We start from the raw sequence: 27,893 nt of genomic DNA, 5'->3' as shown, positions 1-27,893 counted from the left end.
GAGTCAGAGGCCAGCCTGGGTTACTTGAGACCCTAGCAAAGATAGCTAGGATGGGAAGAGGGCAGAGCAAACAGAAAAGAATCCTTCTATCTTAATAAAACAAGGTTTCTTTGGTCCTCAAGCACAAATGAGGCTGGGGTCAGGTTTCTTCCTCTGAGCAGACCACTCATCTACTAAAAACAGAGCTTTCCACACCTCCCTTCAAGAAGTGGTCCCAGCTACACCTCTTCAGTTTCATCCTATGATCCAGTCAATTAAGCCTTTAAATGTTTCCTTCTCTATTCACCATATTCATCAAACTTTGCTCAACTAGAAAAATCCCACTCACCATTGAGATTTTAGTTTCTATGGCACTTCCTCTCCTAAGCTTTCCAAGAAGTCCACAAATGTTTCCTTTTGGTTTTTTTGAGCCAGGATTTTGCTATATACCCCAAGCTAGTCTTGAACTCATTATGTAGTTCAGGCTAACTCCAAACACTACAGATTCCTAACTCAGCCTTTTGTGGGCAAGAATTTAAACACCATGCTTGGCTACACTATTTTACATACCACTGCTGTGGTGGTTGAAGGTAATTGGCCCCCATAAGCTCATAGGGAGTGGCACTTTTAGGGGCTCTGGCCTTGTTGGAATAGGTGGGACCTTGTTGGAGGAAGTGTGTCACTGTGGAGGCGGGCTTTGAGATGTCATATATGCTCAAGCCGCACCCGGTATCTCAATTCATTACCTGTTGCCTGCTGATCAAAATGCAGGACTCTCAGCTGCAGCACCATGTCTGCCTGCATGCTGCCTGTGCTGCCACGATGACAATGGACTGACTAAACCTCTGAAACTGTAAGCTGCCACCCCAATTAACTGTTTTTCTTTATAAGAGTTGATGTGGTCATGGTGTCTCTTCACAGTAATGGAAACCCTAACCAGGCTAACTGCCAAGTTCTCCTGCAGCAAGCCATACTTCCCCCTTTCACTGTATTCCTGACATTTCATAACTTATCTATTGGTATATACTACATAGCTAGGCTATAGCCTGCTAATAAGAAGTGACTAGACCACTTTTTAAAATTTATACTTTTTATTGTGGGCATGTATGTGTACATTCTCTCTTCCTATCTGTGGTTCCAGGAGTCAACTAAGGTCATCAGGCTTGGAATTTACCCAGAGCCATCTTATCAGCCCTGGGTTTTGTTTTATTTTTTTTTCTTTGTGTGTGTGTGTGTGTGTGTGTGTGTGTGTGTGTGTGTGTGTGTGTTTTGTAATATGCTGCTTTCTCCCAGTAAAACAAGCCACTTGCTGCAACACATTATATTCTTGGAATCATTATTTGTGTATTTACCTATGTGGTCCCTCCATGCCCTATCACACAGGAAATACTTGAGGTGTTTTTACCTTACATTTCATAGCCAAAGAGAAGAATCAGGTATACTGAATTGATGAATAAGTAATATCCCTATACATGGGAGGCAGAGGCAGGCGGAACTCTCTTGAGTTTGAGGCCTACTTGGTCTAAAGAGTCAATTCCGGGGCTGGAGAGATGGCTCAGAGGTTAAGAGCACTGGCTGTTCTTCCAGAGGACCCGGGTTCAATTCCCAGCACCCACATGGCAGCTCACAACTGTCTATAACTCCAATTCCAGGGGATCTGACACCCTCACAAAGACATACATGGAGGCACAGCACCAATGTACATGAAATAAAAATAAAAATTATTTAAAAAAAAAAAAAGAAAGAGTCAATTCCAGGACAGGCAGGATTAGAGAGAGAAACCTTAACTCAAAAAACAAAAACAAAACCCAAATTCCTTACCCACGCTCTTTGCTTTCTCTCTAAGTTTGTCCCTGACCTCTCACAATCCCCCCTGCTCTAGCCATGGCAGCTTTTGGACTCTTTCCCAACACGACAATATCAACAATATTTCTGACTGCTCTTTGTCCTTTCTAACTTTTTTGTCTGGGATTTCTTACCCCAGATAATTTCCTCCCACATTTCTTTAGATCGCTTTTGTAATATTATTTCCTCAGAACTTCCCAGACTACCATATTTAAAATGGCTAACAAAATGCCAATTTTGAAACCCTATTTATTTTTATTTTTCTTCATAGCACTTATATTCACATACATACAAGGGAAGTCAATGTATCATGTCAAAAAGGCAAGCAACTAATAGCTATAAATGAATATTACATTCATTTATAGGGACCAGGATGGGGGCCAGGGAGATGTCTTAGGAGGTAAAGCATGAGCCACACAAGCTGGATGACCAGAGCTGACCCTGTGGAACCCATGTAAAAATCTGAATGTGGGGTTGTGACTATGTAATCCCAGAACTCCTATGGGAAGATGGGAGGCACAGATGAGACAACTGCCCAGAAGCTTTCAGGCCAGCTAGCCTGGATCACAGCAACAAAAATGAAAGATAACCAGCCTCAACACGGTGAACCAACTTCCAAAGCTGACTCTGATCTCCACATACCTGTGAGCACACATTTACAAAAATTATTAAAAAACAAAAAACAAACAAACAAAAAAAAAAAAGCCAAGATAATCCTGAGTAAGAATATCTGCCTACAATCCTAGAACTTGGGAGGTGAGGTAGAGGCAAGAAGACCGAGTCTGAGGCTAGCCCAGGATCTGGAGTAGGGTGATGACACAGTGAAAAAAAGGTTGGGATCAGATCCAGAGAGCCAGAACACAAGGCTAATATTCCTCAACTACCCTTCAACTTTACAAGGCTTTTGACAGAGAAAATGACACTTATGGGGACAGTAATATGGTGACAGGATATAAAGTGAACTAGAGATAAGCAAAGACTTAAGGTAAAGAAATAGCTCGCCAGTGGTGGTGCACGCCTTTAATCCCAGCACTCAGGAAGCAGAGGCCGGCAGATCTCTGTGAGATCGAGGCCAGCCTGGTCTACAAAGCAAGTTTCAAGACAGCCTGGGCTACGGAGAAACCCTGTCTCAAAAAACCAAAACAAAAAAGAGAAAAGAAAAGAAAGAAAGAGAAAATAAATCATCTATAGATAAAGGATATACTTCTCTCTCCTAAATGTTAATGGAAAGCTGTAGGACAGATACAAAGGACACTAACAGTAACTGACATAAAAATCACTGCTGTCCAGTCTGAATGACAGGCAAAACAAAGGACATCAGAGTCAGTTTGAAAAAATAACATGAACAATTTATCTTAAGTTCAAGATTCTGGAAGGAAATGAAGTAAGACATCTAAAAGTCAATACTGTGTTAAAAACATTGCTCAGTGGTAAAGTGCTTGCTGGTCACCATGTACAAGGACCTGGGTTTAAACACCAACACCACACACAATAAATACAACCAATGCTAAAGGACTAGATGCAGGGCCCATATATAGACGATAGCTAGAGCTGCAAAGGTAAATCTAATCTCTCACAGCAAGTACATACATCTAGAAAGAAAGGAAAGGAACAGATAGCAAAGAAACAATCAACCAGGTCCAACACAATCACCAGAGGTCACATGCACTTGCAAAACTTTCAAGCACTCTCAAACCCTTCATCAAAGAAATCCAGTCTGGATAGACTCCACGAAGTATTCACCACAGTGATGGAAACCAATTAATCTCTGTAGCTGCAGTTTCATAATGTAAACTACCATGGACACTGGGTGATAAACTACTAGAATAAAACTTCACAAGTGGATAATATTTTCTAATTTTTCAATTATCTTTTGGCTTGTTTCATTTATTTCCCAACTAGTCATGAGGCAGATTACACATCTAAATGCTATAGCTAAGGAAACAACACTAATAAAGATTGAATTTCCCGCTTAATCAACATGAGAACTAGTTTCATATGTAACCTAGATCTGCACATACTAGTAGCAATGCAGGCCCTAAAACAGACTCACTGGATTCAACTCCAGCTCCAATATTTGCCAGTCCTGTGACTAGAAGAAAATCGTTTAAGTGTTACAGAAACTACTCTTGACAAAGGGACATTTTTCTCTTATTTTTCTTTTTCTTTGTGTGCTTGTGAAGGTCAGGACACCCTGAACTAGTCAGTCCTCTTCTTCTGCTGTGGAACTGACCTCAGATCACCACACTTGGAAGCAAGTACTTGACTTGCTATCTTTTCAGCCCTATTCTGTCCTTTATAAGAAAATAAGAAAATAGAGAAAAAACCTGTTTTGGTTTTTTGTTTGTTTGTTTGTTTGTTTGTAGACAGGGTTTCTCTGTGTATTCTGGCTGTCCTGGAACTCACTCAGTAGACCAGGCTGGCCTCCAACTCAGAAATCCTCCTTCCTCTGCCTCCTGAGTACTGGGATTAAGCAGACAGATCTATTTGAATTCAAGGTCAGTGCAGTCTACCTATCAAGTTCCAGGCTAGCCTGGCCTATGTAAAGAGGCTTGTCAAAAAATAAAATAAGTGTAGTAAGTTTTAAAAGTGCAAATAAGTAAAATTACAGCAAGCTTTGCTTCTAGAGATACTCACTTTCTTTGAACATTTCTTAGATGTCATAACTTACTGTTTATTCATCTCTAAAATACTTAAGCAATACAAATTGGTGGCACATGCCTTTAATCACTTTAGAGGCAGAGGCAAGTAGATCTCTGAGTTGGAGGCCAGCCTGGTCTACAGAGTGAGTTCCAGGACAGCCAGGGCTACACAAAGAAACCTCATCTTGAAACACTCCTCCCCACCCCACTTCTCCTCCCCACCCCCCACCCCAAAAAAACACCTAGTGCTATTGGGCTAGAGTAATGGTTCAGTGGCTCAGAGTACTGGCTGCCCTTCCAGAGGACACACTGGGTTCAATCTCTACCACCTACATGGCAGCTCACAACTCTCTATAATTCTGCTCCCTAGAAATCTGATATCCTCTTCTGGATTCCAAGAGCACAGCACACACATAATACACAGACATATATGCAAGCAACACACATATACACACAATTGGCATTTAAAAAATGATGCTCTATTGAGAAACATTTATTAAAAAAACATTTTAAAGGGATGTAAACACAATAAGCAAAAGGGACATGGTTAATACAGTACAGCATATATAAATCAAATACACAAAGCACGATAGCGCTCTCTTTTATTCCCAGCATTCAGGAGAGAGGCAGGTGAACCTCTGAATTTGAGGTCAACCTAGTCTACATAGTGAATTCCAGACCAACTAGAGCTACACTCACCATAAGACCTGTCTCAAAAACAAAACAAAACAGTTACCAATAAGAACTGAACGCACATAGAAAGAAATACAACTTACCCTGATGCAGCTGAAACAACAAAGCTTGGAGCAGTGAGGACACAGCCGAGCATCCCGCAGTTTCTCCATACAAATGAAACATCGGAAAACCTCAGCAATGCTCTGAAAACAAGACGGCAGGTGCCCACATTACACTAAGTCAAGAGTAAAGAACATTATAAAAAGACGTCAATCAAGGCCAGGCATAGTGGTGCACAACTTTAATCCCAGCATTCAGAGGCAGTAGCAATTGGCTCTCTGCCTGTCTGAGACTATACACAGTGAGTTCCAGGTATCCCTGGGCTACTCAGTGAGAAAAAGAAAAAAAAGAAGAGAGAAAGAAAATTCACCCAGCATTTACACTTGCTTGGGGCTGATAATGCCTCAGTTTTAACTATACTCCCTATCAGAACTTTGGTGAGTCAGAACATCTAGAAAACATGCTTGTTTTTTAATAAGCTTGATGATGGTTCTAGAAAACATATGGACTAAGAAAGTGGGTAAGTCAGTGAAGTGCTTGCCTTGAAAACCTAAGAATCTAGGATCCCCAGAATCGGAGTACAACCCAGTGTGGTGGTGGTGCATGCCTTCCCAGCTATGGCAAGACAGAAGGCAGAGACAGGCAGATCCCTGGAAGTTCACTGCCAGCTAGCCTGGCTAACTGGTGAAGCTCCAGGCCAATGAGACCCAGTCTCAAACTAAAGGTGGAATGTAATCACCAATGGGTCTCCTCTGACCTCCATAAACACACACACACACACACACACACACACACACACACACACACACACACAGAAAAACAAAATGTGCCAAGTGGCCATGGCACACACCTTTAATCCCAGCACTTGGGAGGCAGAGGCAGGAGGATCTCTATGAGTTTGAGGCCAGCCTGGTCTATAGAGTGAGTTCCAGGAAAAGCACCAAAACTACATGGAGAAACAGTCTCGAAAAACCAAAAAGAAAAAAGAAATGCAAACATAGATTTTATATAGGAATACTTTCACTGGGGTACATTAGGTTAATTATGGCAATTATACATATAGCATGTAGAAATACTTAATAGTACAAAAAGAAGTGTGTGTGTAACAGAAATAAAGGAAGACTCCATGACTAAATACACAATGACAACTTTTCACTTCTCCACAAAGGAGATGGATGGCTTCTGTAATTACAAGAGGGAATTTGTTTTTTTGTGTGTTTGTTTGTTTTGTTTTGTTTAAGAGACAGAGAGTCTCACTACATAGCTCTGGATGGCCTGAAAACTCCCTATGCTCACCATCTTGGCCTAGAAAACAGAGATCCGCCTGCCTCTGCCTCCCAAGGGCTGGAATTAAAGGTGTGTGCCATGACATCCAAACAAGAGGAAATTTTTAAAAAGATACAGAGGAGCTTTGGAGGTGGCTCGGCAGGCAAAGGCTCCTACCACCAAGCCCGAAGATCTGAATTCCATCCCAGGCACCCCAATACAGTAGCACTGACTCCAAGTTGTCCTGACCGCCATATGAGCACATCAATGAATGCATATCTACACACACTCAAAATAAATAAATATTTGTAAAGATATTTAGGTTGGTGGCAAAGTATTCTGGCCCAAAGAGAAACTAATTTAGAATCTGAATTTCTGTCCTGATGGAATCAACTAATTATGTGAGAATCTGCATCCACTAAAAATTTTAGTGTCATTTCTATGACATCTAGTGAACAATAAAAAAATGTAAACAGAAAAGTTTTTTAAAAGGTTGTAAACAGAAAAAAAAATCACAACACCATTCTTCTCTACAAGTTTCTGAGGAATCTATCTTGAAAGTAATTGACAAGTTAAAATTTTTAAAAGAACTAAAAATACTGCTAAATATATTGTTACTGTATTTTTAAGTTTATTTTTGCAGTTCAACGTTTGTTTTTACTCCATCCCATAAGAATTAAGCCTTCCTAAAATCAAGAAAAGTTTACAAAACCTTTATACAACTTTCACAAAAGCAATTAAGTAGAAAATTACTCATGATGCTAATCATGCCTGCAAGCCGGAACCTGAGAGATGTGGACTCTGAATGGCTCTGGGAAGAAAAAAAAACATTGGGTGAATTGGGTTAATTTAAAGTACAGTACTCAGTTGGTTACGCTCCCCCCCCCCTTTTTTTTTTTTTTCTTGAGACAGGGTCTTCTCTGTGTAGCCTTAGCTGTCCTTGGCTGTCCTGGAACTCAAGTCTGCAGACCAGGCCGGCCTCGAACTCACAGAGATCCGCTTGCTTCTACTTCCCAAGTGCTGGGATTAAAGCCATGCGCCACCAATGTCCGACCTCCTTACTTTTTATAAGCAAAATTATATAGTATTTTAGTGACTGAAAGATTCAAATTTTTCATTATTACTACATAGCATAGTTGTATCCCCAAAAGGCAATCATTTTTGATGCTTCTAGCCTTCCTAGAAATATCCCAACCATGTAGTCATAGCAATCAGTGCTGGAAACCAGCCATTCAGACAGTAGAGTATTGGAGAGGTGTGTGTGCATCCTACAAAATGTACCGCTGAGGGTGAAAAAATGTTTCATCATTCTGAGCAAGTCGTGGCGAGAAAGCAGGGCGAGTCCTTCCGATGAATTTGCAATTTTGCTCTGGAGAGGGCTCAACCTGCAAACCGAGCCGAGCAGAGGCGCCAGGGCATGGCTGCAAACTCTCAGCACCTGACTGCGGAACAGCTTCAGCACCTGGCAGCCTGAGGGCAGCAGCACCACACGGCCAGCCTCCCTCTCGGCGACCAGCAGAGGCTGCCTCCCACAGGGAAGGCGAGAGCATGGCGCCCCGGATAGAAAGGGCTCCGCGATGGAGGGGAGCCCAGCCACCCCCCTCCGCAACGCCCCTCACCTCCACACTCTGCTCGTCCATTGCCTCCGGCTCTCGGCGGGGCCCTCGGCGACCCTCGGAGTCCGTGGTCTGCGCTGTCCGCCGCCGGCCCGAGGTGGCCAGGTCAAGTGCGCCCACCTCAGCAGGCTCCCGCAACAGTGCCACCTCCGTGCCCCATCCCGTCAGGTTCCCCGCCGGCTACCCCCCATTTCGCCATTTTTTATCCGCGCGCCAGCCCTGGGGCGGCGAGGGAGGGCTAGCGGTAGCCGCAGCGCCTTCCTCCCGCCTCGGCCACCGACCAGTGTCCGCCTGGGAAGCCTCGGCCCACGTGACGGCGGCGCGCGCGTGTGGAACCGCCGCGGGCCCGGGCCGCGACAAAACCGGCGTTGCGGAGGATTCGCAAACACCAACGGTAACCAGGGCAGCTAGAGGCGCGGCAGCCGGGCCAGCGCGGCGCGCACGCGCAGTCGGCGGGGCGGGGCGGGGCGGGAGCGGAGAGGCGGGCCCCGTTTCCCGCGGTGCGCGCAGCACACGAGACTTGGGGGGGCCGTGCGCCGGGGAGGCGTGCCTGGCGACGGCGGGACGCCCCGGGGCGCTCAGATTTTACCGCCCGGAAGACGGCGGCCACCTCGTGTGCTTGTGGTCCTTAGATGGGAGCCACGCCCCCAAGCGTTAGGGACCCGATTTATCTGCGCTCTCAGGCTCCCTCGGTGCGGGTCTCAGTGGTCTGTGGCTCACTTGAGACCCTGGAGCCGCGCACTCACGGTTAGGGTGTTTGTTTTGAGAGGAAAAGCAAACTTCAAGTGTTTTTTTTTTCTTGGACTTCGTTTCCTCTATTCAAAAGCTCCGATTGTGATGGGCAGGCGATTTTTGTTTGGGCTCATTTTTATTTCGAAACAAGGTCTCTTGAGCTGGTGTTGGACAGGATATATAGGATTGCAGGTGAGCTACCAGGTCTGCTTCTCATTTTGGTGAGACGACTGGACCCACGTCCCACCCACTACTCCTTTCTTGCTGCGAGAGTTGTTTCTGCTACTACCTGGGACTAACATAAAAAGACTGTATTCAGCTTTCCTCGGCTACCGCCTCTAATTTCCTGCCCGAAGAGACAAGTTAGATTGGAGAAATTGAGGGTGTGTGAGACAGTAGGTGTAGGTCAAATTCCTAAATCTTACTATTTCCTTTGAGTTCATTACATAGTTATTTATAAACTCCAATCTAGAGAATAATCTAGAAACTTTTAGTGGTTAGCAACAATTTTTTAAATCACATGACTGTAAACAAGATTTACAGAGGCTAGACAGATGGCCCAGAGGTTAAGAGCACTTGCTGCTCTTGGGGAGGATTATTGTTTCTCATCTCACCTTTGGACTCACAGGCTTTAACACCAGCTCCAGGAGATCAGACACGTTCTTCCAGCCGCCTCAGAAACCAGAGATCACGTGCACGCATGTGACCATAACCCAAAATAATCTATACACCACACACAATTTAAGAAAATTAAGCAGGGGTTGAAAATGCTTCCACTCGCCGGTGGTGGTGGCGCACGCCGGTAGGATTTGCTGAAGGAGGCGGAGGCAGGAGGATCACGAGTTCGAGGCCAGCCTGGGCTACACATTAAAGAAATTTAAAAAAAAAAAAAAAAAAAGAAAATGCTTCCACTTCAAATCATTTATGGTCGTGGAACTAGATGCAGGTTGATAGCTGCACAATTATTTGTATTAACATGTCCTCAGTTGTAACTTTTGTTTTTGTTCTCATGTGGCTTGCACTAAACCTGAAACTTGCTTTGTAGCAGATGCTGGCCTTGAACTCCTGCCTACACCATGCTGGAATATTACAAAGGTGTGCCACCACAGCCCGTTTACATTTTAAAATTATTAATTTTGCTGTTTAAATTTTACCTCAAAAAATTGTAGGAGCCCGGTGTGTTGGTGCATGCCTTTATCCTTGAATCGTGGCCTTGAATGACTAGCCGGAACAAACAGAGCTCTAGATGTTCGAGACTAGCCTGGTCTACATAGTGAGTTCCAAGCCAGCTAGGGCTCCATATTCAAATTCAAAAACCAACCAAAAAGAAATTGATTGTGGGAAACAGTATGGCACTTTGGATTCTCAACATATGGAGAAATCCTTGCCCTTAAGTATATTAGATGACAACACTATACGATACACATTAAAAACAGATTATGGTATATTTGCCTACCAACCCAAAATGTTTAAGGAACTAATAGTTATCAGAATAGTTCGTAAAAATAAAACATTAGTGAAATCTGCAACTCATTAGGGGGTCTTTGATTCCAAGTACAGTCAGGTTGTGGTTAACTTGGGCAAAAAATTGGTAGTTGGCCAAGTTAAAGTTAAAAACAGATTATGGTATATTTGCCTACCAACCCAAAATGTTTAAGGAACTAATAGTTATCAGAATAGTTTGTAAAAATATAACATTAGTGAAATCTGCAACTCATTAGGGGTCTTTGATTCCAAGTACAGTCAGGTTGTGGTTAACTTGGGCAAAAAATTGGTAGTTGGCCAAGTTAAAGGTCTTGTCAGAACCTGGATTAGGAAGCCTGCTAGCACGTAGGAGCTTGAGGCAGAAGATTGAGAATCTTCATGAAGCCAGACAGGGCTATACCCTAAAACCAAAAAACTGGGGCAGCACTTGGGGGCTGACTTTGCTCTGCCCTTCTCCACAAGACACATGTCTCACCCAAAATGCTATTGCTTTTGTAATTTATAACTACAGAGATTGACAGTAAGAAACTGAGCAAGCAATGGCTATAGTGAAACCCTGTCTCGGAAAAAAAAAAAAAAATTTGAGCAAAATCATGGTATAGCTGTACACAGTAGTTATAAACGTATAAAAGAATATTGAATATATGGTGTATGTCATGAAAAAATATTTTTTAAATGTGAAAACTATATACAGCTACTATACAATTTATGATTATTGACCTTTTTTAAAAAGTTTTTTAACAATTCAATGTGAATACATATAGAAAAGAATAAATTGACTGCAGATTATTTCTGGAAAATATACATTATACCTGTATTTCTAAATATCTTAAGTACTCTTATAAATTAAAACAGAAAAACACTACAGTAATAGAAAATTAGCATGTAGATGAGAAATAATTCTAAATTAGAGTAGTAAAAATTAGATAAGTGGATGCAAATGCATTAAAATGGTTTCAGTTCCAGCTAACAGAAGAGTGGCCACTAACAAAATTACAAATGAACAAGCAATAAAGTCTTAAGGATTGGAAAACAAATGTAAAGGGGAAAAAAAAATACACATTTGCTGGGTTTTGTTTGAAACCAATTCTTGCTCACCTGAAACCCCATGACCAGCTTGATCATAGTTATCTTCTTGATCTTCAGCCTACTGAAAATGGTTCTCTATGTATTCTCAGTATATTCTTTAAACTGGTTGGCTATGGTGCTAGCAGCCTCATTCGCAAGTGTCTAAGGCAAGAAGATCTTGAGTTCCAGGCCATCACGCACCATATTCTGGGACCTGCTCCCAACACACTGTCTGTCAGGGTGGATGTGGTCGCACAGCCTTTAATCCCAGAACTCAGGAGGCAGGGGCAGGCAGATCTCTATGCTTGTAACAAATTTTAAAGCAGGTATGAAAGTTCATGTCTGTAATCCCAGCACTTAGAAGACTGAGTAAGACTATCTCCAGTTCCAGGACAGCAAGGCCTAGACAGTGAGAGCCTCTCTCAAAAAAACAAACAGCCCCAGAACAGTGGTGGCGCACACCTTTAATCCCACTGCTCAGGAGGAGGCAAGAGGAGCTCTGAGTTCGAGGCCAGCAACAAAAACAGAGGGCTTAATAGATGGCGCAGTAGTTAAGAGCACTTGCTGTTCTCTTCCAGAGGACCCAGGTTCAATTCACAGTATCCACGTGGCAGCTCACCGTTATGTACACCCTTTTCTGGCCTCCCTGGGTACGAGGCATGAACAGGCAGACATACATGCAGGCAAAATACCCATGTACATAAAATAAAAGTAAATCTTTAAAAAAAAAAAAAAAAAAACCAGGGTCAGCCTTTGATCCCACACTCAGAGCAGAAGCAGGGGATCTATGAGTTCTTGGCCTCCCTGGTCTACATAACACATTTCAGAGACTACCAGGGCTATGTAGTAAAATTCTGACTCAAAAAAAAAAAAAAAGACTGGGCATGGTTTCTCCTTCCTGTAATCCCACCATTAAAGAACAGAGGCAGCCAGCTCACCAAGCTACCCTAGGCAAGTCTGGACAAAGTGGGACTCTGTTTCAAAAGTAAATACATAAGGAGATTTAGGGCTATAACTCAGTGGTAGACTGCATCTCAAGTATATGGTTCAAGAGCCATAAAAATATAGTGAAATTGATTTACACACACACACACACACACACACACACACACACACACACACACACACGTGCATGTACACACGTGCATGTACACACACATATACACACACATATACACACAATAGATAGTAGCAAATAAGTCAGTGATTTCAGTGTTTTACCTTTCATATAGAATGAACAACTACAAAATTAAAGATAGATAACAAACATTGCAATACTAGATGGACAGTCTAAAACAGCATTTGAGAACAAGTTCATTTATTATTAGCAAACAATGGGAAGGGGAAAAAAACAAGAAGAGTCTTCACAAAACAGTCTATGAATTATATTAGTTAGGGAAATACTGGACACACAACTAAAAATGTGCTATCATCTATAATGTACATTTTCAAAAAAGAAATTACAGGGTTGGAGATGTAACTCGGTTGGTACAATGCTAGCCTAGCATGCTCAGGCTCTAGTTAGCACTCTGTGGAAGTAGCAAAGTAAAAGATTATCCTGGGCAACACCAATTCTGAAGCCAGCCTGGGATACGTAAGACCTTGTCTCAAAAAAAGAGAGGGAGAAAGAAACAGCACCCAGTGTGGCAGTGTACGCCTTTACTCCCAGTACTCAGGAGACAGAAGCAGGCATCTCTAGGATTCATGCCAGTCTGGTCTACAGAGTGAACCCCAAGGCTAGCCAAAGCTACATAGTGGGAGCTTGTCTCAAAAAAAGTAAACAAACAACACCTGAATAATTATAATATACAAGTATTTTCTCCATTCACACACTGATGGAAATGTACATAAATATTCTTTTACAAAATCCCAAAGCGTCTAAAATTATCCCAACTATAAAAAAGAAAACAGATTAAAATAGTATTAAGGGATTTCATTACCTGAACCCACAACTATGGGCATCAGTATTTCAATCTTCTTCCCATTCCATCCTTTTTGGCTTTTAGTCATATGATATCTACCCTTCGAACAATTTCCTCTCCTATGAAAAGGATCACGATCCTGACACTCAAGGAAAATCTCAATCTTCCTCATCAGCCTCCCACCCCTTGATGGATTAATGACATCAAGCATGAACAAGACATCTTGCTGAATCTCTTTGGAATTGCTCTTTTCTCCATTAGAGTCTGTTTTAAAGTTCCATGTCTTTATAAGTCTGGCATGTGAGATTTTAATTGCTCTGTCACAGCTTTCTCTTCTTCAGTCAGTGGAGTTAGCTAGAAAACAAATGACAAAATATTTAGTTCAAAGGCCTCCAGAGGTTGTTAAATGAGTTCAACGTCCGTTGCTCTGTTGCACAGATGTATTTGTAAGCTTATACTATATGTAATCATGAAACCTGAAAGATAAGGGAAAACAATAGCTGTTTGGCTATTTATACACCATGACTGGGCTTTCAAAGAACTTGCAATTAGGCTATACAAACAGGATCAAGAAATCAAACAAACTGGGCTGGAGAGATGACTCTGCAGTTAAGAGCACTGATTGCTCTTCCAAAAGACCTGGGTTCAATTCCCAGCCCCGACACGGCAGCTCACACTGTCTGTAGTTCCAGTTCCAGGGCTCTGACATCCTTACACAGACACACATGCAGGCAAAACACCAATGCACATAAAATACAAATAAATATATAATTTGTTAAAAAAAAGAAGTCAGACAAATTAAGAACTATCATTTAATAGAACTAAATTAATGTTTGGATACCATATTTGGAAGAGACTTGGACCAAAACAGTATGACATTTTCCCCAGAGAAATAAGTTTGTGCTACATTTTGAAGACCTCATCTCAAAAAACATTTTAAAAAATAAGAAGCTGGGTGGTGGCGGCAAACACCTTTAATCCCAGCGACTGGTAAGTCTCTAAGTTTGAGGACAGCCAGTCCCTAAGTTTGAGGACAGCCTAGTCTACAGAGTGAATTCCAGGACAGCCAGGGCTGAAAAACCCTATCTGTGTGTGTGTGTGTGTGGGGGGGGGGGGGGGGGAGCAAGTACTCTGATGGGTAATAAGATGAGGAGGAAACAAGAAACTATCCACTCAAAGCAGGCGGGAGCAAGAGCCGAAACAAAAAGGAATGAGATAACCAATAAAGGATTTTCACAGAACACCAACAGGTTGTCCGAGAAAAGGGTTATATGGGAAAATAACACAAGCTACAGCTCAAACCTCTGAAATAGTTACAAGTTGGCCTAATTATATAGGTCATCTCTAGAGACTGCCAAATCTGGAACATGACAGAACTACAGAATCAGCATCTCCAGGGTAGCACCATCCAATAAAACTTTCCATATGCTGGAAATAATCTGTATCTGCAGTTTGAACAGGAAATGGAGAACTGAATTTTCAATTTTATGTAACCACTTTTAAATTTATATAGCCACATGTGGTTATTGGAAAGCCTCATTCTCCAACATCTCAGAAATCCACTACTCTTCTATGCAGCTGGTTTGACAGATCAACACTGGCCCAACATGTTCTTATGTATAAAATTATAAACATTTATTCTGCAACCCACACAGTGCAGAAATCTACTCCAAATAAGGGAATAGTATTAATATGGCAAAACATATTCTCAATAAATCCCTGTTATTCCTAAGCTTACTAGGGAAGAATTCTCAGGCCATAAATTTATTAAGTCCTCAAAGGCTTTTTCCTAGAATTGAAGCCAACCTTAATCAGTCTGAAGTTTGATGTAACTGTTGTTTTGGGGTTTTTTGTTCCTTTCCTGGAACAAGTAGGCATGAATGGATAGGTAGTACCTTCTTCATCCTCTCCTTCAAGCATCATCTCCATCTTACTTAAGAATCCTTGTAATTGTGAACTTACGACCTGATGTGTATAGACTCCTCACATGTTGTGGTATAAAAACTTCAGCTACTGAGCTAGGCACTAAGACTTTTACTGAGACCTGCATAATTTAGTAGCATTTGTATAAAATATAAAAGAAAAAACAGAACAAAACAAACAAAAACCCAGCAGGATACAGCTCCATGGTAAGGTGCTTCCCGCTTCCCTAGCATGAACAAGGCACAGAGTTTGATCCCCCAACACATACACTGAAAGGTCTAGAGCCAGGCAGGGTGGTAGATGCCTTTAATCCTAGCATTTGGAAGGCAGAGGCAGGCAGATCTCTCTAAATTCAAGATCAATCTGGTCTGATCTATATATTGAGTTCCAGACCAGCGAAGGCTACATGCATCTGAAACAAGCAAACAAAACCAATAACAAAAATAGGTCAAGAAATCATCTACGTGTGTTTTTTGTTTGTTTGTTTGTTTGTTTTATTTTTGTTTGTTTGTTTGCTTTTTGAGACAGTGTCTTGCTATGTAGCCCCAATTGGCCTGGAATTATGAGAGTCCTTCAGTTTTTCAAGAGACGAGATTACAGGGGTGTACCATCAACATTTGATGTCTTACTAGTTATGATGCTTCCTTGCCCCTCACTCCCTTCCTTCCATTTTTTGAGACAGGATCTCATGTATATCAGACTGGCCCCAAACTCCTTCTGTAGACAAGGATGACCTCAAACTTCCAATCCTCCTGCTTCAGGTGCTGGGATAATACATGTAGCCCACCATGCCCGGTTTATACAGTTCCAGGGACTGAACCAGAGGCCTCATGCATGTTGGGCAAGCACTGTACATCGCCAGCCCTTTCTAGGGTTTTGTTGTTGTTGTTTGGTCTTGTTTTGTTTTGTTTTGTTTTGGTTGAGGCAGGATCTTACTCTGTAGCCCAGGCTGGCCTTCAACATTTTGTTGTTGAGTTTTTCTTTAAGAAAGAGTCTCACTGCCTGGCCTTAGAATTCACTATATAGATCAGATGGGCCTGTAACTCTTTTTGGTCAGGGGAGGACTTTTTTGTTGTTGCTGCTGCCTCCACCTCCCAAGTGCTGGGATTAGATGTTTGCCATTCGGCCTGACTTTGCATCAAACACTTACCAGTTCTTATATGAACCTGGAGAATCCCAGCATGGTGGGCACATGTCTATAATCCAGCACTTAGGAGGCTGAGGCAGGAGAATTGGTTTGAGTCCAAGATAGTACTACACAATGAGACTGTCCTATCTCCAAAAACAAAAAAGAGAGTTGCTTCATTTTATAAGTTTAGTAAATTTAAGTTTTCTCTTCTGCCATGATTATAAAACCCAAAACAGTATACCTTTTCACTAACCAAGTCAAATCAACATAATTTTTCTTTTTTCTCTTCTTTTACTAAAAAGAAAAGCAATTAAGTTTTAGGGAATCAAAAAAATTGATTTCTATCAATAGTTTAAACTGACTACTAAATTTTACATTCCACTGTAGAAAGTAGAGTAAGCCATGGGTAACTGAAGTCCTGAGTGAATCTGTGTTGTTGACATGAGCCAGCCATGTAGAATACCCTAGAGCCACAGACCCTTGGAGGAATGGCAAAGCCTTCCTCTGATCTGAGTGTGGATGTTGACAGTGTGCAGAAAGTGTCCACCATAGCTTCCTCTCCCCAGATCTATATGGGCTGACAACTGCTCCCCTGTAGAGCTGGCTCCTCCCCACTAGCTAAGCCTGCCTTCTTGATCTAGCTGTACACCCTAAGTTCTCTATGTGATAACCCCACTTCATTGTTCAGCCGTGTGCGACTACCCTGCCACCGCTCAACTCTATATACTAAACACACTGTGCTTCTCCAGAGTCCAGGCTACCAGATCCCAGCATTTCTGTCTGTGTGTCTGTCTTCTCTTCACCCCTCACCACCTCAATCACAGCCAAGTGTCTGGAAGCCGAGCATGGACGTAGCACAGCACACTGAGGTTTTATCTTTAAAACAATATTCACAACTAAAACTTCACAAGTCCAGTCTGTCAACTAAAAACATTACCTCCAGGTCTGTGTGCTTTTGTAGTTCCTGTATCATGGTCATTGTCTTGCTCAGAGTAGCACCAATGCGGCTCTTATTCTCTTTTTGCTCAACAGAAAGTGGCTTAAAGCGTGCACACAAAGCTTGATATCGAGACTTTATTGCTGATAATTCCTTTAAAATTGCAACTGCATTTTTCTACATCAGAAAAAATAAGGTTAACATATGTTAAATGATGTAGTGGGAAAATTAAGCTTATTTTTAAAAATTAATATGTACAACACATTCTACCACATATTTGTTTGGTCACTACTATCTTACTATACATCCCTGGTTGGTCTAAAAATTGCTATGTAGACCATGTTGACCTGGAACTCAGAGAAATCCACCTGCTTCTGCCTCCCAGGTACTGGGATTAAAGGTATGCACTACCATACCCCTCTACAGAGGATCTACTCCTGTTTGTACACACACACACACACACACACACACACACACACACACACACACACCATAATAAAGAAATATTTTTTAAAAATTTAAAGGAAATTCTGACAGTGATATATAGATAAATAGTGTGTATGTGTGTGTATGTGTGTGTGTACAAGTTTTAGTTATGAATATTGTTTTAAAAATAAAACCCCAATATGCTGTGGACAAGTGGAGGTCACAGAATGACTTTGAAGGGTAAATTCTCTCCTTCCACTGTGTGTTCAGGAATTTGAACTCAGGTTGTTAGCCCTGCTTGGAAAGCCCACAATCTGGATGTCTGGAGGATTTAATAAATGTATGAAATAAGCCAATCACAAATGAACAAATACAAAATATAGAATAAAAAATTCACAAAGGCTAAAAGTTGAATGGTAGTTGTTGGGGGTTGGAGTTGGGTAGGGAGGATAATGGGGGGTTACTGTTTAATGGGTACAGTGTGTAAAGTTTGGGAGGATGACAATTTGCTGATAGCCAGGTAGTGGTGGTGCACACTTTTAATCCCAGCACTTGGGAAGCAGAGGCAGGTGATCTATGTGAGTTCAAGACCAGCCTGGTCTACAGATTGACTTCTAGGACAGCCAGGGCTACCTTCTCTCAAAAAAAAAAAAAAAAAAAAAAAAAAAAAAACATGAAAAAGCCAAGAAAATCCACTGAGATGGATGGTAGAGATAATTGTGTAACAAGTGTGCAACAGCACCTGAATGGTACACTTCAAAAACATTCACACGGCCAAACACAGTGGCAGATGTCTGTATTCCCAGTATATGGAAGGCTGAAGTAGAAAGATAAGTTCTAGACCATCCTGGGTTATACAGCAAGTTTGAGGCCAGCCTGGGCTTTGTAAGTTTAAGGCTATCTTAGAATATATACTGAAACTGTTTCAAAACTACAGAAAGGATCAGTTTAATGACAACTATTTTTTAACATTTTGATGTTTCTTCAAAATATTGAGTATGAGCTGCTTCTATGGCCAGTAATTTCATGCCTGGATATATATCCACAGAAATGAAAACATGTGGTATACCCAAATTTCTACATGAATGTTCAGAGGCATTATTCACTATAGCCTAAAGGTTGGAACAGCCTGATATCTAACTGATGAGTGGATAAACAAAACTGGTATAGTTATACATAGATACCTTTTAACAATAGAAAGGAAATAAGTACTGTTTGTGCTTCAACACAGATGAACCTTGAAAACATGCTAAGTGAAAGGTAAGACAACCACATACTTATGCTTCAATTTTTGTAAAATGTTTACAGAAACACACCTATGGGAATAGAAAGTAAATTAATTGATGCCATGAACTGGTGGGAGTGGGAATAGGGTAATGGGGAAAGAGGTTTCCTTCTCAGGCGATAAAGATGTTGAAAAAGTATGGTAATGTAAATTGTAAAAATTAAGATTTAAAAGCAGGGGCTGATGAGTCAAAGTGCTCATCCTGCAGGCCTGATGACCTCAATTCAGTACAAGGAGTCCATGGTGAGGTCTGACTCCAAAAGTTGTCATGTGGGCCAGGGAATGTGTGTGTGTGCGCGCGCGCGCGCGCGCGTGTGCACACACACACACACATACATACATACACATACACACTAGTAATATTTGGGGAGGGGGGTGGATTCCAGACAGAATTTCTCTGTATAACAAACCTTAGCTGTTCTATAACTAGATTTGTAGACCAGGCTGGCCTCGAACTCAGAGATCCATCTGCCTCTGTCTCTTGTGTGCTGGGATTAAAGGTATATACCACCACCACCCAGGATAGTAATATATATTTTTTAATTATTGTAGGAACAGGACAGGACTACAGTCCACTGAATTGTATACCTTACTGCATTTGTTTGTTCAAAGTTCAGGCTGGCCTTGAATTTACAAAAACCAAAGTTTTGTTTGAGATTCTGCTGTTGTTTAATTTTTTGGTTTTTTGATAGTCTCGCTATGCAGACCCAACTGCCCCAAACCCAGATAAAGAGGCTAGCTAAAAATGTATAGCAATGCTCCTGCCTGTTATGGGTGAGCACTGTTGTGCCCAGCCTAAAATAATTTCTTTAATATATAGATTTTTTACAATTCAAATGTGCTATTTCCTGTTGCTGTCAAGTATACTATCAACTGACGATGCATGGACATTGTTTCCTCTTTCCCATGAACACGTGTACATAGAAGGCATGAATTTATGATATATAAACAGAGCTCTGATGCAGTGGGCATGCATCTGTAATTCCAGCTACTCAGGGGGCTGAGGCAAGGGGATCTCACTTAAGCCCAGAAATCAAGACCAGTATAAGCCACATGCGACTCTTTCTCAAGATTAAATAGATAAAATTAGTGATTTCTAAGCAATGTAACCTTAAATACTGCTCTGGTTTGCTTTCTATTGCTGTAATAAAACATGGACCAAAACCATCTCTGGGAGGAAAGGGTTTATTTAGCTTCCTCATCCCAATCAGTCCATCCTAAAAGGAAGTCAGGGCAGGAACTCAAGCAGGAACCTGGAGGCAGGAATGGAAGCTGAGGCCATGGAGGATGCTGCTTTCTCACTTGATCCTCGTCACTTGTTCAGCTTGCTTTCTTATACAACCCAGGACCACCTGCCCAGGGAGGCCCTGCCTACAGTGAGCTGGCCCATACCCCAGCAATCATTAACAAAAGAAAATGCTCACAGACTTGCTTACAGGTCAGTCTGACAAAGGTATTTTTTTCAACTGAAGTTCCTCCCAGATGACCATGGATTGTATTAAGTAGAAAGAAAAGGGGGGGAGGGGTGACCAGTAAAAATATATAACTTTATTCAAAAATCACTGTTCATATCCATAATAAAGTAAACTTAACAGCATATCATCTTCCCCAGAGACTATCATGACCACTAAGCCTTCTCCCTTTATATTATGAACCACTATTCTAGAAGTAGAAATATTCTGTCTTGTCACTTCAGAGGCTTCCTCCTGACTTGTACATCTGAGTTCATTAACTTTTTTTTTTTTTTTAATGTATACAGTATTCTGCCTACATCTGTCTTTGCAGGCCAGAAGAGGGCACCAGATCTGATTACAAGTGGTTGTGAGCCAACATGTGGTTGCTGGGAATTGAACTCAGGACCTCTGGAAGAGGATTTGGTGCTCTTAACCATTGAGCCATCTCTCCAGCCCCTCATTAACTGTTTTTAAGTTAGCACATAAGCCAGGCAGTGGTGGCGCACACCTTTAATCCCAGCACTCGGGAAGCAGGAGCAGGCGGATCTCTGTGAGTTCGAGGTCAGTCTGGTCTACAGAGCAAGATCCAGGACAGCCAGGGATACACAGAGAAACCCTGTCTCATAAACAAGAACAAACAAACAAAAAACATTTAATACATGTCATTCTGTAAACATATGTTCCTATTTCTCTTGGGAAAATATGAAGAAGTATAATCACTTCAGCATACAATGAGCAATCTTCCATCAAAACAAGATTTTTGTGACTCCACAAACCTAGCACTCACAAGAAAAAGCTTGGTGCTTAATAATTGTTAGAATGTATTACTACTAGAACATTACCAGAAAATGTCTGTACAAAGCGTTCTATTAAAAAGATCTACCTATCCAGGCAAAGTGGTGTACGCCTATAATGCCACCACTAAGGAGGCAGAGGCAGACAGATATTTTTGAAGTTTAGGTCAGGCTGGTCTACATAGTGAGTTTCAGGACAGCCAGGACCACTTAGTGAGTGAGATTCTGTCTTGAAAAAAACAAAACAAAAAAATTTTACTTATTTCTCAGTTACCTCTCCTGCTGAATCTGGGTGATTAGTCTTGATTTCATATTCCAGCCTATATTGAATGTAATCCAAATCAGAATCAGCTTTCTGGAACTAAAAATCAGCACACATATATTAGTTAATAAAAATATATTAGTAAGCATAATTATTCATTCTCACATTCTTGAATATTTTAATATGACACTCACTTTAACTTGTATATAAAGCAAATAATATCCATAATATTTATGCTCTATTAAAAACATAAAACTAGGGTTGAGGATTTAGCTCAGTGGTAGAGTACTTGCCTAGCAAGCGCAAGGCCCTGGGTTCGATCCTCAGCTCAAAAAAAAAAAAAAACTGAAAACTAGGGCTATGTTGATTTCATGACAACCCAGCAGGTGAAGATGCCTGCAGTCAAGCCTGATGATCTGCATTCAATCACATGGTGGAAGGAAGGACTTAAGCTTTTGTTGGTCTGAGACAGGGTTTAATGTAAACCAGTTATACCTAGGGCTGGCTACTTCAGAAAATGAGCTTGAAATCTTTAGGGTTTCTCTGTATAGCCCTGGCTGTGCTCGAACTCACAGAGACCCGCCTGCCTCTGCCTCCTGAGCGCTGAGACCTAAGGTGTGTGCCACCACGCCCAGCTGAGCTTGACATCTTAATCCTCCAGTTTATCCCTCCAGAGTGGATAGGGTTAGAGGAGGCCTATGTGCCTCCATTATCCTATTTCAGGCAGTGCGAGCGTCTGGTCCCAGGGCCTTCTGTACGTTTCACCAAGCTACATCCATCCCAAGCACCTGCCTGGTGGAAGCAAAGAACTCACTCATGCAAGTTTGACTTTTACACATGCACCATGCATGTGCACCCATACACATATACATAAGCTGTGTAATATTGGGTCATGTTAAATCTTTTTGTTGAGATTTAATTTGGGGACGGGCAGCAGTGGTTCATGCCTTTGGGAGGCAGAGCCAGGCGGATCTCTGTGAGTTCTGCGCCAGCCTGGTCTACAGAGTGAGATTCAGGACAGGCACCAAAACTACACAGAGAAACCCTGTCTTGAAAAACAAAAAGTAAAAAAAAAGATTTAATTTGGGGGCTGGTGAGATGATTCAGTGGTTAAAGGAGTTACAGAGGATCTAGGTTCATTCAGGTCTCAGCATCCACATGACTGCTCACAACCAGTTTCAGAAGATACTCTCTTCTGTCTTCCACTGGCTCCTGTATGCATGTGGTGGATATCAACAACTCAAGCAAGCACACACACACACATACACATAAAAATATTTTAAAATTTACCAAAAAACTTTTAAATGTATATGTTTGTGTGTGTCTATGTCTTTGCCACATGTGTGAAGGAGCCCAGAGAGGCCAGAAGAGGGTGTAGGGTCCCCTGAAGTTGGAATTACAGATGACTGCAAGCTGCACAGCCTTACTGCTGAGAAGCAGACTCCAGTCTTCTGGAGAACAGGGAGCACCCTTAACCTCTAAGAGCCACCAGCCCCCAAACCACAAATCTCCAAGGAAAAATATTAGTATTAGTGACCTTGGATTGAGAAAAAAATGTGCATGTGTCTATGTGTAGTTTACATGGATGCATGTATGTACATGTATGTATGCATGGATGCCAGGAGACTTCAACAAAGACATTAAAGAAGATACATCAGTTGCAAATAAACACATGAAAAATGTTCAGTATCATTAAGGCGACTATTTTATCAATTTCTTCCCTTTGTTGTTGTTGTTTGTATTGAGACAAGACTTCTGTGTGTAGCCCTGGCTCTCCTAGAACCAGCTCTGTAGACCAGGCTGGCTTCGAACTCAGAGATATAACTGTCTCTGCCGCCAAAGTCTGCTCCCAAGTCTGCCTCCCAAGTGCTAGGATTAAGGCATGTGCTATCACTGCCCAGCTGATTTTAGCAATTTCTTACAAAATCAAACAAACATTCACAGTACCTAGTAATCCCATTTCTCAGTATTTACACAAAAGAAATAAGAAATTATGTACACACAAAAACACTTAATACTTGCAACAATTTTATTCATAATAGGCAAAGCCTGGAAACAACCCAGAAACAATTTGTCAGACTTTATACAATGGAATACTACTCAGCAATAAAAATGAGTCAGTTGTCAATGCATGCAACAAGATAAAATGACAAAAATACTTACAGTAAGTGCAAAAAAGCAAACATACAAGACCAATTAATGTATAAGTCCATTCATAAGAAAGTTTAAAAAACTACTGTTTGAGAAGAAACTGCAGACAGCACAAAGGAACTTTTCACTATGATGAAAATGTTTTTTATCTTAGTAGTAGAGGTTGTTACCTGATTGTGTACATTTGCCAAAACTCATCACAGTGTACACTTAAAATTCTGAGTTTTACTTACATAAAATGTGCACTAAGCATTACCAAAAAATGATGGTTTCTATTTTATAATTACAATAATCAAGCATGTCTAAGTTTTAAAGATTTTATTATTGTGTGTTTGTATCAATGTGTGACTTTGCATCTGTGTGCCTGCAGAGGCCAGAAGATGGCACTGAATCCCCTGGAGCTGGATTTACACGTGGCTGTGAGCTGTGAGCTACTAGATGTGGATGCTGGGAAGGGGACTCAGGGCCTCTGTAGTGTTCTTGACTGCTGAACCATTTCTCTAGTCTCCTTTCCTACGTTTTAAATCTGAGCATTTCCTATATAATACCAAAATTAACACTAAGACACCGTGTCACCATAGTAGATAGACATGAGACCATTTATCACCAACTCATACAATCTAATGAGACATAAGAGTTGCCAGAACCCATCCAAGTCTGTTACAAAAAGAAGCAAACTTCAAAGTACTATTCCTTTAGACAAGCCATGATTTTAAACATACAGTAGTGAGTTTTCAGTGCAATACAGTAATAAATTTTTAATGTTTTTTCAAACAATGACTTTTAAAAATATACATGGTAACAAAATTATACAGTTTTCAGCACTGAAAGCTATAGAAAAGTTTTCATAAATAGTAAAGATGTACAAGAACTAAAAGAGGTGTGCGGCCTGCTTTCGGATGCTTTGACAATACTATTGCACTGCTAGCTGTACAGTACAGTAGTGCAATAAAGTCAGAGCATTCGCGAGCAGTAGTGACGGAAAGGAATGGAAGTTTCAGTGTGCACAGACTTTAGTGTGGTGTTGCCAGTTTGGGTCAGCAGATATCCAAAACCCAAAAACATTTTTACCAAAGTTCTTCTTTTGAGAGTAAAAGACTTAAAGCCCAAGTGATAATTGGTTTTTTGACAACTAACATGTAAGTAAGCAGCAGCATTCAAACATAAACATGCAGATGTAAAGGAATTTTGTAATATGTCCTGAGCCTTTAGTAACTGACATGGGCATTAGTAATACTTGAGGACTAATATTAACAAAACCAGCTATGATTACTACTGAGGCAAATGTATGAAAAAAATATTTCTGTTCTCTGCCGAAATGTAATGTTGGTTGACTCTTCTTCCAAAGCAATTGGTTGCCTATCATAGAAAGCAAGTCCTCTGGGTAATTAGTTCAAAGAAAACAAATGCAAAGGACTGGAGACATGATTCAGTGGTTAAGAGCACCTGGTGCAGAGGTCCTGGGTTCGATTCCTAGCACCCACTAGGCAGCTCAAAATCATCCATAACAGTTCCAAGGGATCCAATGCCCTCTTCTGACCTCCTTGAGCACCAGGCACACATGTCCTGCACAGACATACATACATGTAGGCAAAACACTCATATTCATTTAAAAAAAAGAAAACAAATGACTATATACCCAATTTATCTTTATGGAATCTAATACACGTGCAAACACACACACACACACACACACACACACACACAGAGCACTTAAATCTTGTGCCTCCTTAACTCAAGAGTTTATTGAGGGCTAATACAATAAAGGAGGAGGAGAGTATCAGGGAACCGACATATTCTTAACAGGACATTAACCCAACGTAACCTAACAAGAGGATTTTTAATCTTTCATTTTAACTCTTAAAACATCCTATGAAGTGAAGAAATGCATATCCATTCCCTTCAAACTTAGAAATATCAAGAAAACAATGAGAGGATAAAATAAGTTTCCCTAAAAGTCAAATGTAAACCAAGAAACAGAATCCAAGCATCCTATTACACTCCTTTTGTGAACAATCCCAGGGAGTATCACAAAAGGAGGGCAGGAGACAAATGCCACTCAATCAGTTAGTGAAGGGAGAATGTCAGAGAACAAAAGTTACCCTACAGTGAGCTTATTCCACCATTAGTAATGTTGATTGATGCAAAAATACGTTCCCATTGTTTTCACTGACCTTCCTTTAAATGGTCCAGTTCAGCTACTTAGACAGATTAAACCTGCTAAAAAATGGACTCAAAAGAGCTGAAACATTGGATACTTATCCTCAGCTCCTGGGCCACAAAACTCAAATTTGGGAATATTTAACTATGCTAACCAAGCATTGGGTTTGAAAGACAAGTGTTTAAAAGGCAAATTTAATTTTCTGAATTAGATGTTAACACAAGAAAAATACAAAAAAAATTCATTCAAATTAGATGTTTTACAGAGTTAGAATAACTATTGCCTTTACAACGTCATGCACTCCTATTATACGTCCAAGGGCTCCTTAGAAAATCTTTTAAGTGATGTAAAGACTTTTACACCATTTACCTTTGGCTTAGAAAAGACAATTACAACAGATACATTTTTTTCTTTTGAGAACATGGTACATTTGAAGATGAAATATCTTTTGCTGTCTGGTTAATAAAAAACTAAAGTTAATATTGAAAATCATGATTAAAAAATTGATTTTGCTTTTTTTAAGCCTTTGATTATGAAAAATAATAACTTGGAAAATTAAAGTGCTAAGTATATTTCAGGAAATCTCACAAAGGGAAAAGCTGCTTTCCTTTCATTCTCTGCAAAAAGAAATTTTTTTTTTTTTTTTTTTGGTTTTTCGAGACAGGGTTTCTCTGTGTAGCTTTGCGCCTTTCCTGGAGCTCACTTGGTAGCCCAGGCTGGCCTCGAACTCACAGAGATCCGCCTGTCTCTGCCTCCCGAGTGCTGGGATTAAAGGCGTGCGCCACCACCGCCCGGCGTGCAAAAAGAAATTTTAAAGCTACCTCATAATTTAGACAATATCTAAAAAAAAAAGTTCAACAATCTCATAACTTCCTAAAAATCTACTTTTTCCTGGCTTTTTGTGTTTTCCTTAAGATAATCTGCTCAATATTTTTTAAAAGTCTGAGTATTGATTGTACTGGAAAGGCTAGATAAAGCTTTGAAATTGATCAACCAACTAAAGAAAATAACCTGTTAAAAACAGAATTAGCCTCTAACAAGGCAAAACTACCTTCACCCACTCCAAAGGAAGGACTTCATAATGTGGGAGAGCAACAAGAGAATTAACCACAATATTTAACAATACTTAACGTTGTGTGTGTTAATATTAATATTACTATATTGATATACACACATTTTATACACACACACACACACACACACACACACCCTTTAAGTCAACTATTCATTTTTCAAGATTGTAAAGCTGCAGAAAATTCTCCTCCCCGTAAAGCCCCCCCCCATTCCCATACTCCTCCACAAAGTTTAAAATACAATGTTAATAAATGCAACTGAAAGCCTTCTAATAAAACGTATGTGAAACACCTGAATTCCTTAACGCAAGAGAAAAGAAACTTGAGGCCTCACACTTTCTAGGATGAGAATGGGGGTGGGGAGTGGAACTTCCTATCTTCCAGGATCACCCCAAAGTCCTTTCCAAGGCAGAAGTTACAGACTCAAGATACTCTTTGGAGAGAGTAGCTCAGACACACCGGATACCTAGGCCGAGGGAAGAAGGACAGATTACAGATTACGAGCGAAGGAAGAAATGTTTTACTTTTCATATTAATCTGGTTATTTAAGGACCTGGGGGAACTCAGTGATCCCTTCACCTTCTGTACTTTTTTGAGGATGCTATTCCAATCTGGAAGAAAAGTGATCATGCAAAAGAAGGCCGAAGACAGAAGACGGGAACTAAGAAAAAAGGCGCGGAGATCAAGCGTCCAGTGCAAAGATGGGAGGGCGAGAATAAAGAGAACGAGTAACGGGGGAAAACCCTCACGGAGAAAACTAGAAGGCCCCTGGGCTGGGCGCCCAGTGCACGCCAGACACGCCAGCGGCCACCGAGGTCCGAGGTCCCGGGCTCCACTTGCACAGAGGCGAGAAAGCGGGCAGCTCGAAAGCAGCCGGCCCGGCCTGGCGCGATGCCGCACGCGCCGGCCGCAGGAAGGGGCTCCAGGCTCGGTGCCCGCGGCTCGGTGCCCGCGGCTCGCTCCTCTCCCACGCCACCTCCGGGCCGCACGGCGCCGGGGCTGCGGGAC

At 41.2% G+C, this 27,893-nt stretch overlaps 2 protein-coding genes across 11 annotated transcripts in view; both read right to left on the bottom strand.

The window, feature by feature from the left end:
• Nucleotides 1-8,644, bottom strand: part of Trim37 (tripartite motif containing 37) — a 136,512-nt gene extending 127,868 nt beyond the window's left edge. For 5 of the 10 annotated variants that reach the window (XM_042282549.2, XM_042282544.2, XM_042282545.2 and 2 more), the window contains exons 1-2: nucleotides 8,087-8,483; nucleotides 5,243-5,344 (exon numbers count right to left, since the gene is read on the bottom strand). In XM_042282549.2, the coding sequence (XP_042138483.1) occupies nucleotides 5,243-5,344; nucleotides 8,087-8,107 (123 nt within the window). In that variant the 5' untranslated portion in view covers nucleotides 8,108-8,483. Of the gene's footprint in view, nucleotides 1-5,242; nucleotides 5,345-8,086 lie in introns of all 10 variants that reach the window. The other 5 variants (XM_042282543.2, XM_042282550.2, XM_042282551.2 and 2 more) reach the window with 2 other exon arrangements.
• Nucleotides 8,645-12,669: 4,025 nt separating this feature from the next.
• Nucleotides 12,670-27,893, bottom strand: part of Ska2 (spindle and kinetochore associated complex subunit 2) — a 15,972-nt gene continuing 748 nt past the window's right edge. The window contains exons 2-4 of the mRNA XM_006999109.4: nucleotides 21,513-21,599; nucleotides 17,280-17,456; nucleotides 12,670-13,644 (exon numbers count right to left, since the gene is read on the bottom strand). Coding sequence (XP_006999171.2) covers nucleotides 13,576-13,644; nucleotides 17,280-17,456; nucleotides 21,513-21,599 — 333 coding nt within the window. The 3' untranslated portion in view covers nucleotides 12,670-13,575. The remainder of the gene's footprint in view (nucleotides 13,645-17,279; nucleotides 17,457-21,512; nucleotides 21,600-27,893) is intronic.

This window comes from Peromyscus maniculatus, chromosome 8 (genome assembly GCF_049852395.1).
Source record: "Peromyscus maniculatus bairdii isolate BWxNUB_F1_BW_parent chromosome 8, HU_Pman_BW_mat_3.1, whole genome shotgun sequence".
Classification (NCBI taxonomy): domain Eukaryota; kingdom Metazoa; phylum Chordata; class Mammalia; order Rodentia; family Cricetidae; genus Peromyscus; species Peromyscus maniculatus.
Note: the sequence above shows the minus strand (reverse complement) of the source record. Positions and strands in the feature narration are given on the sequence as shown.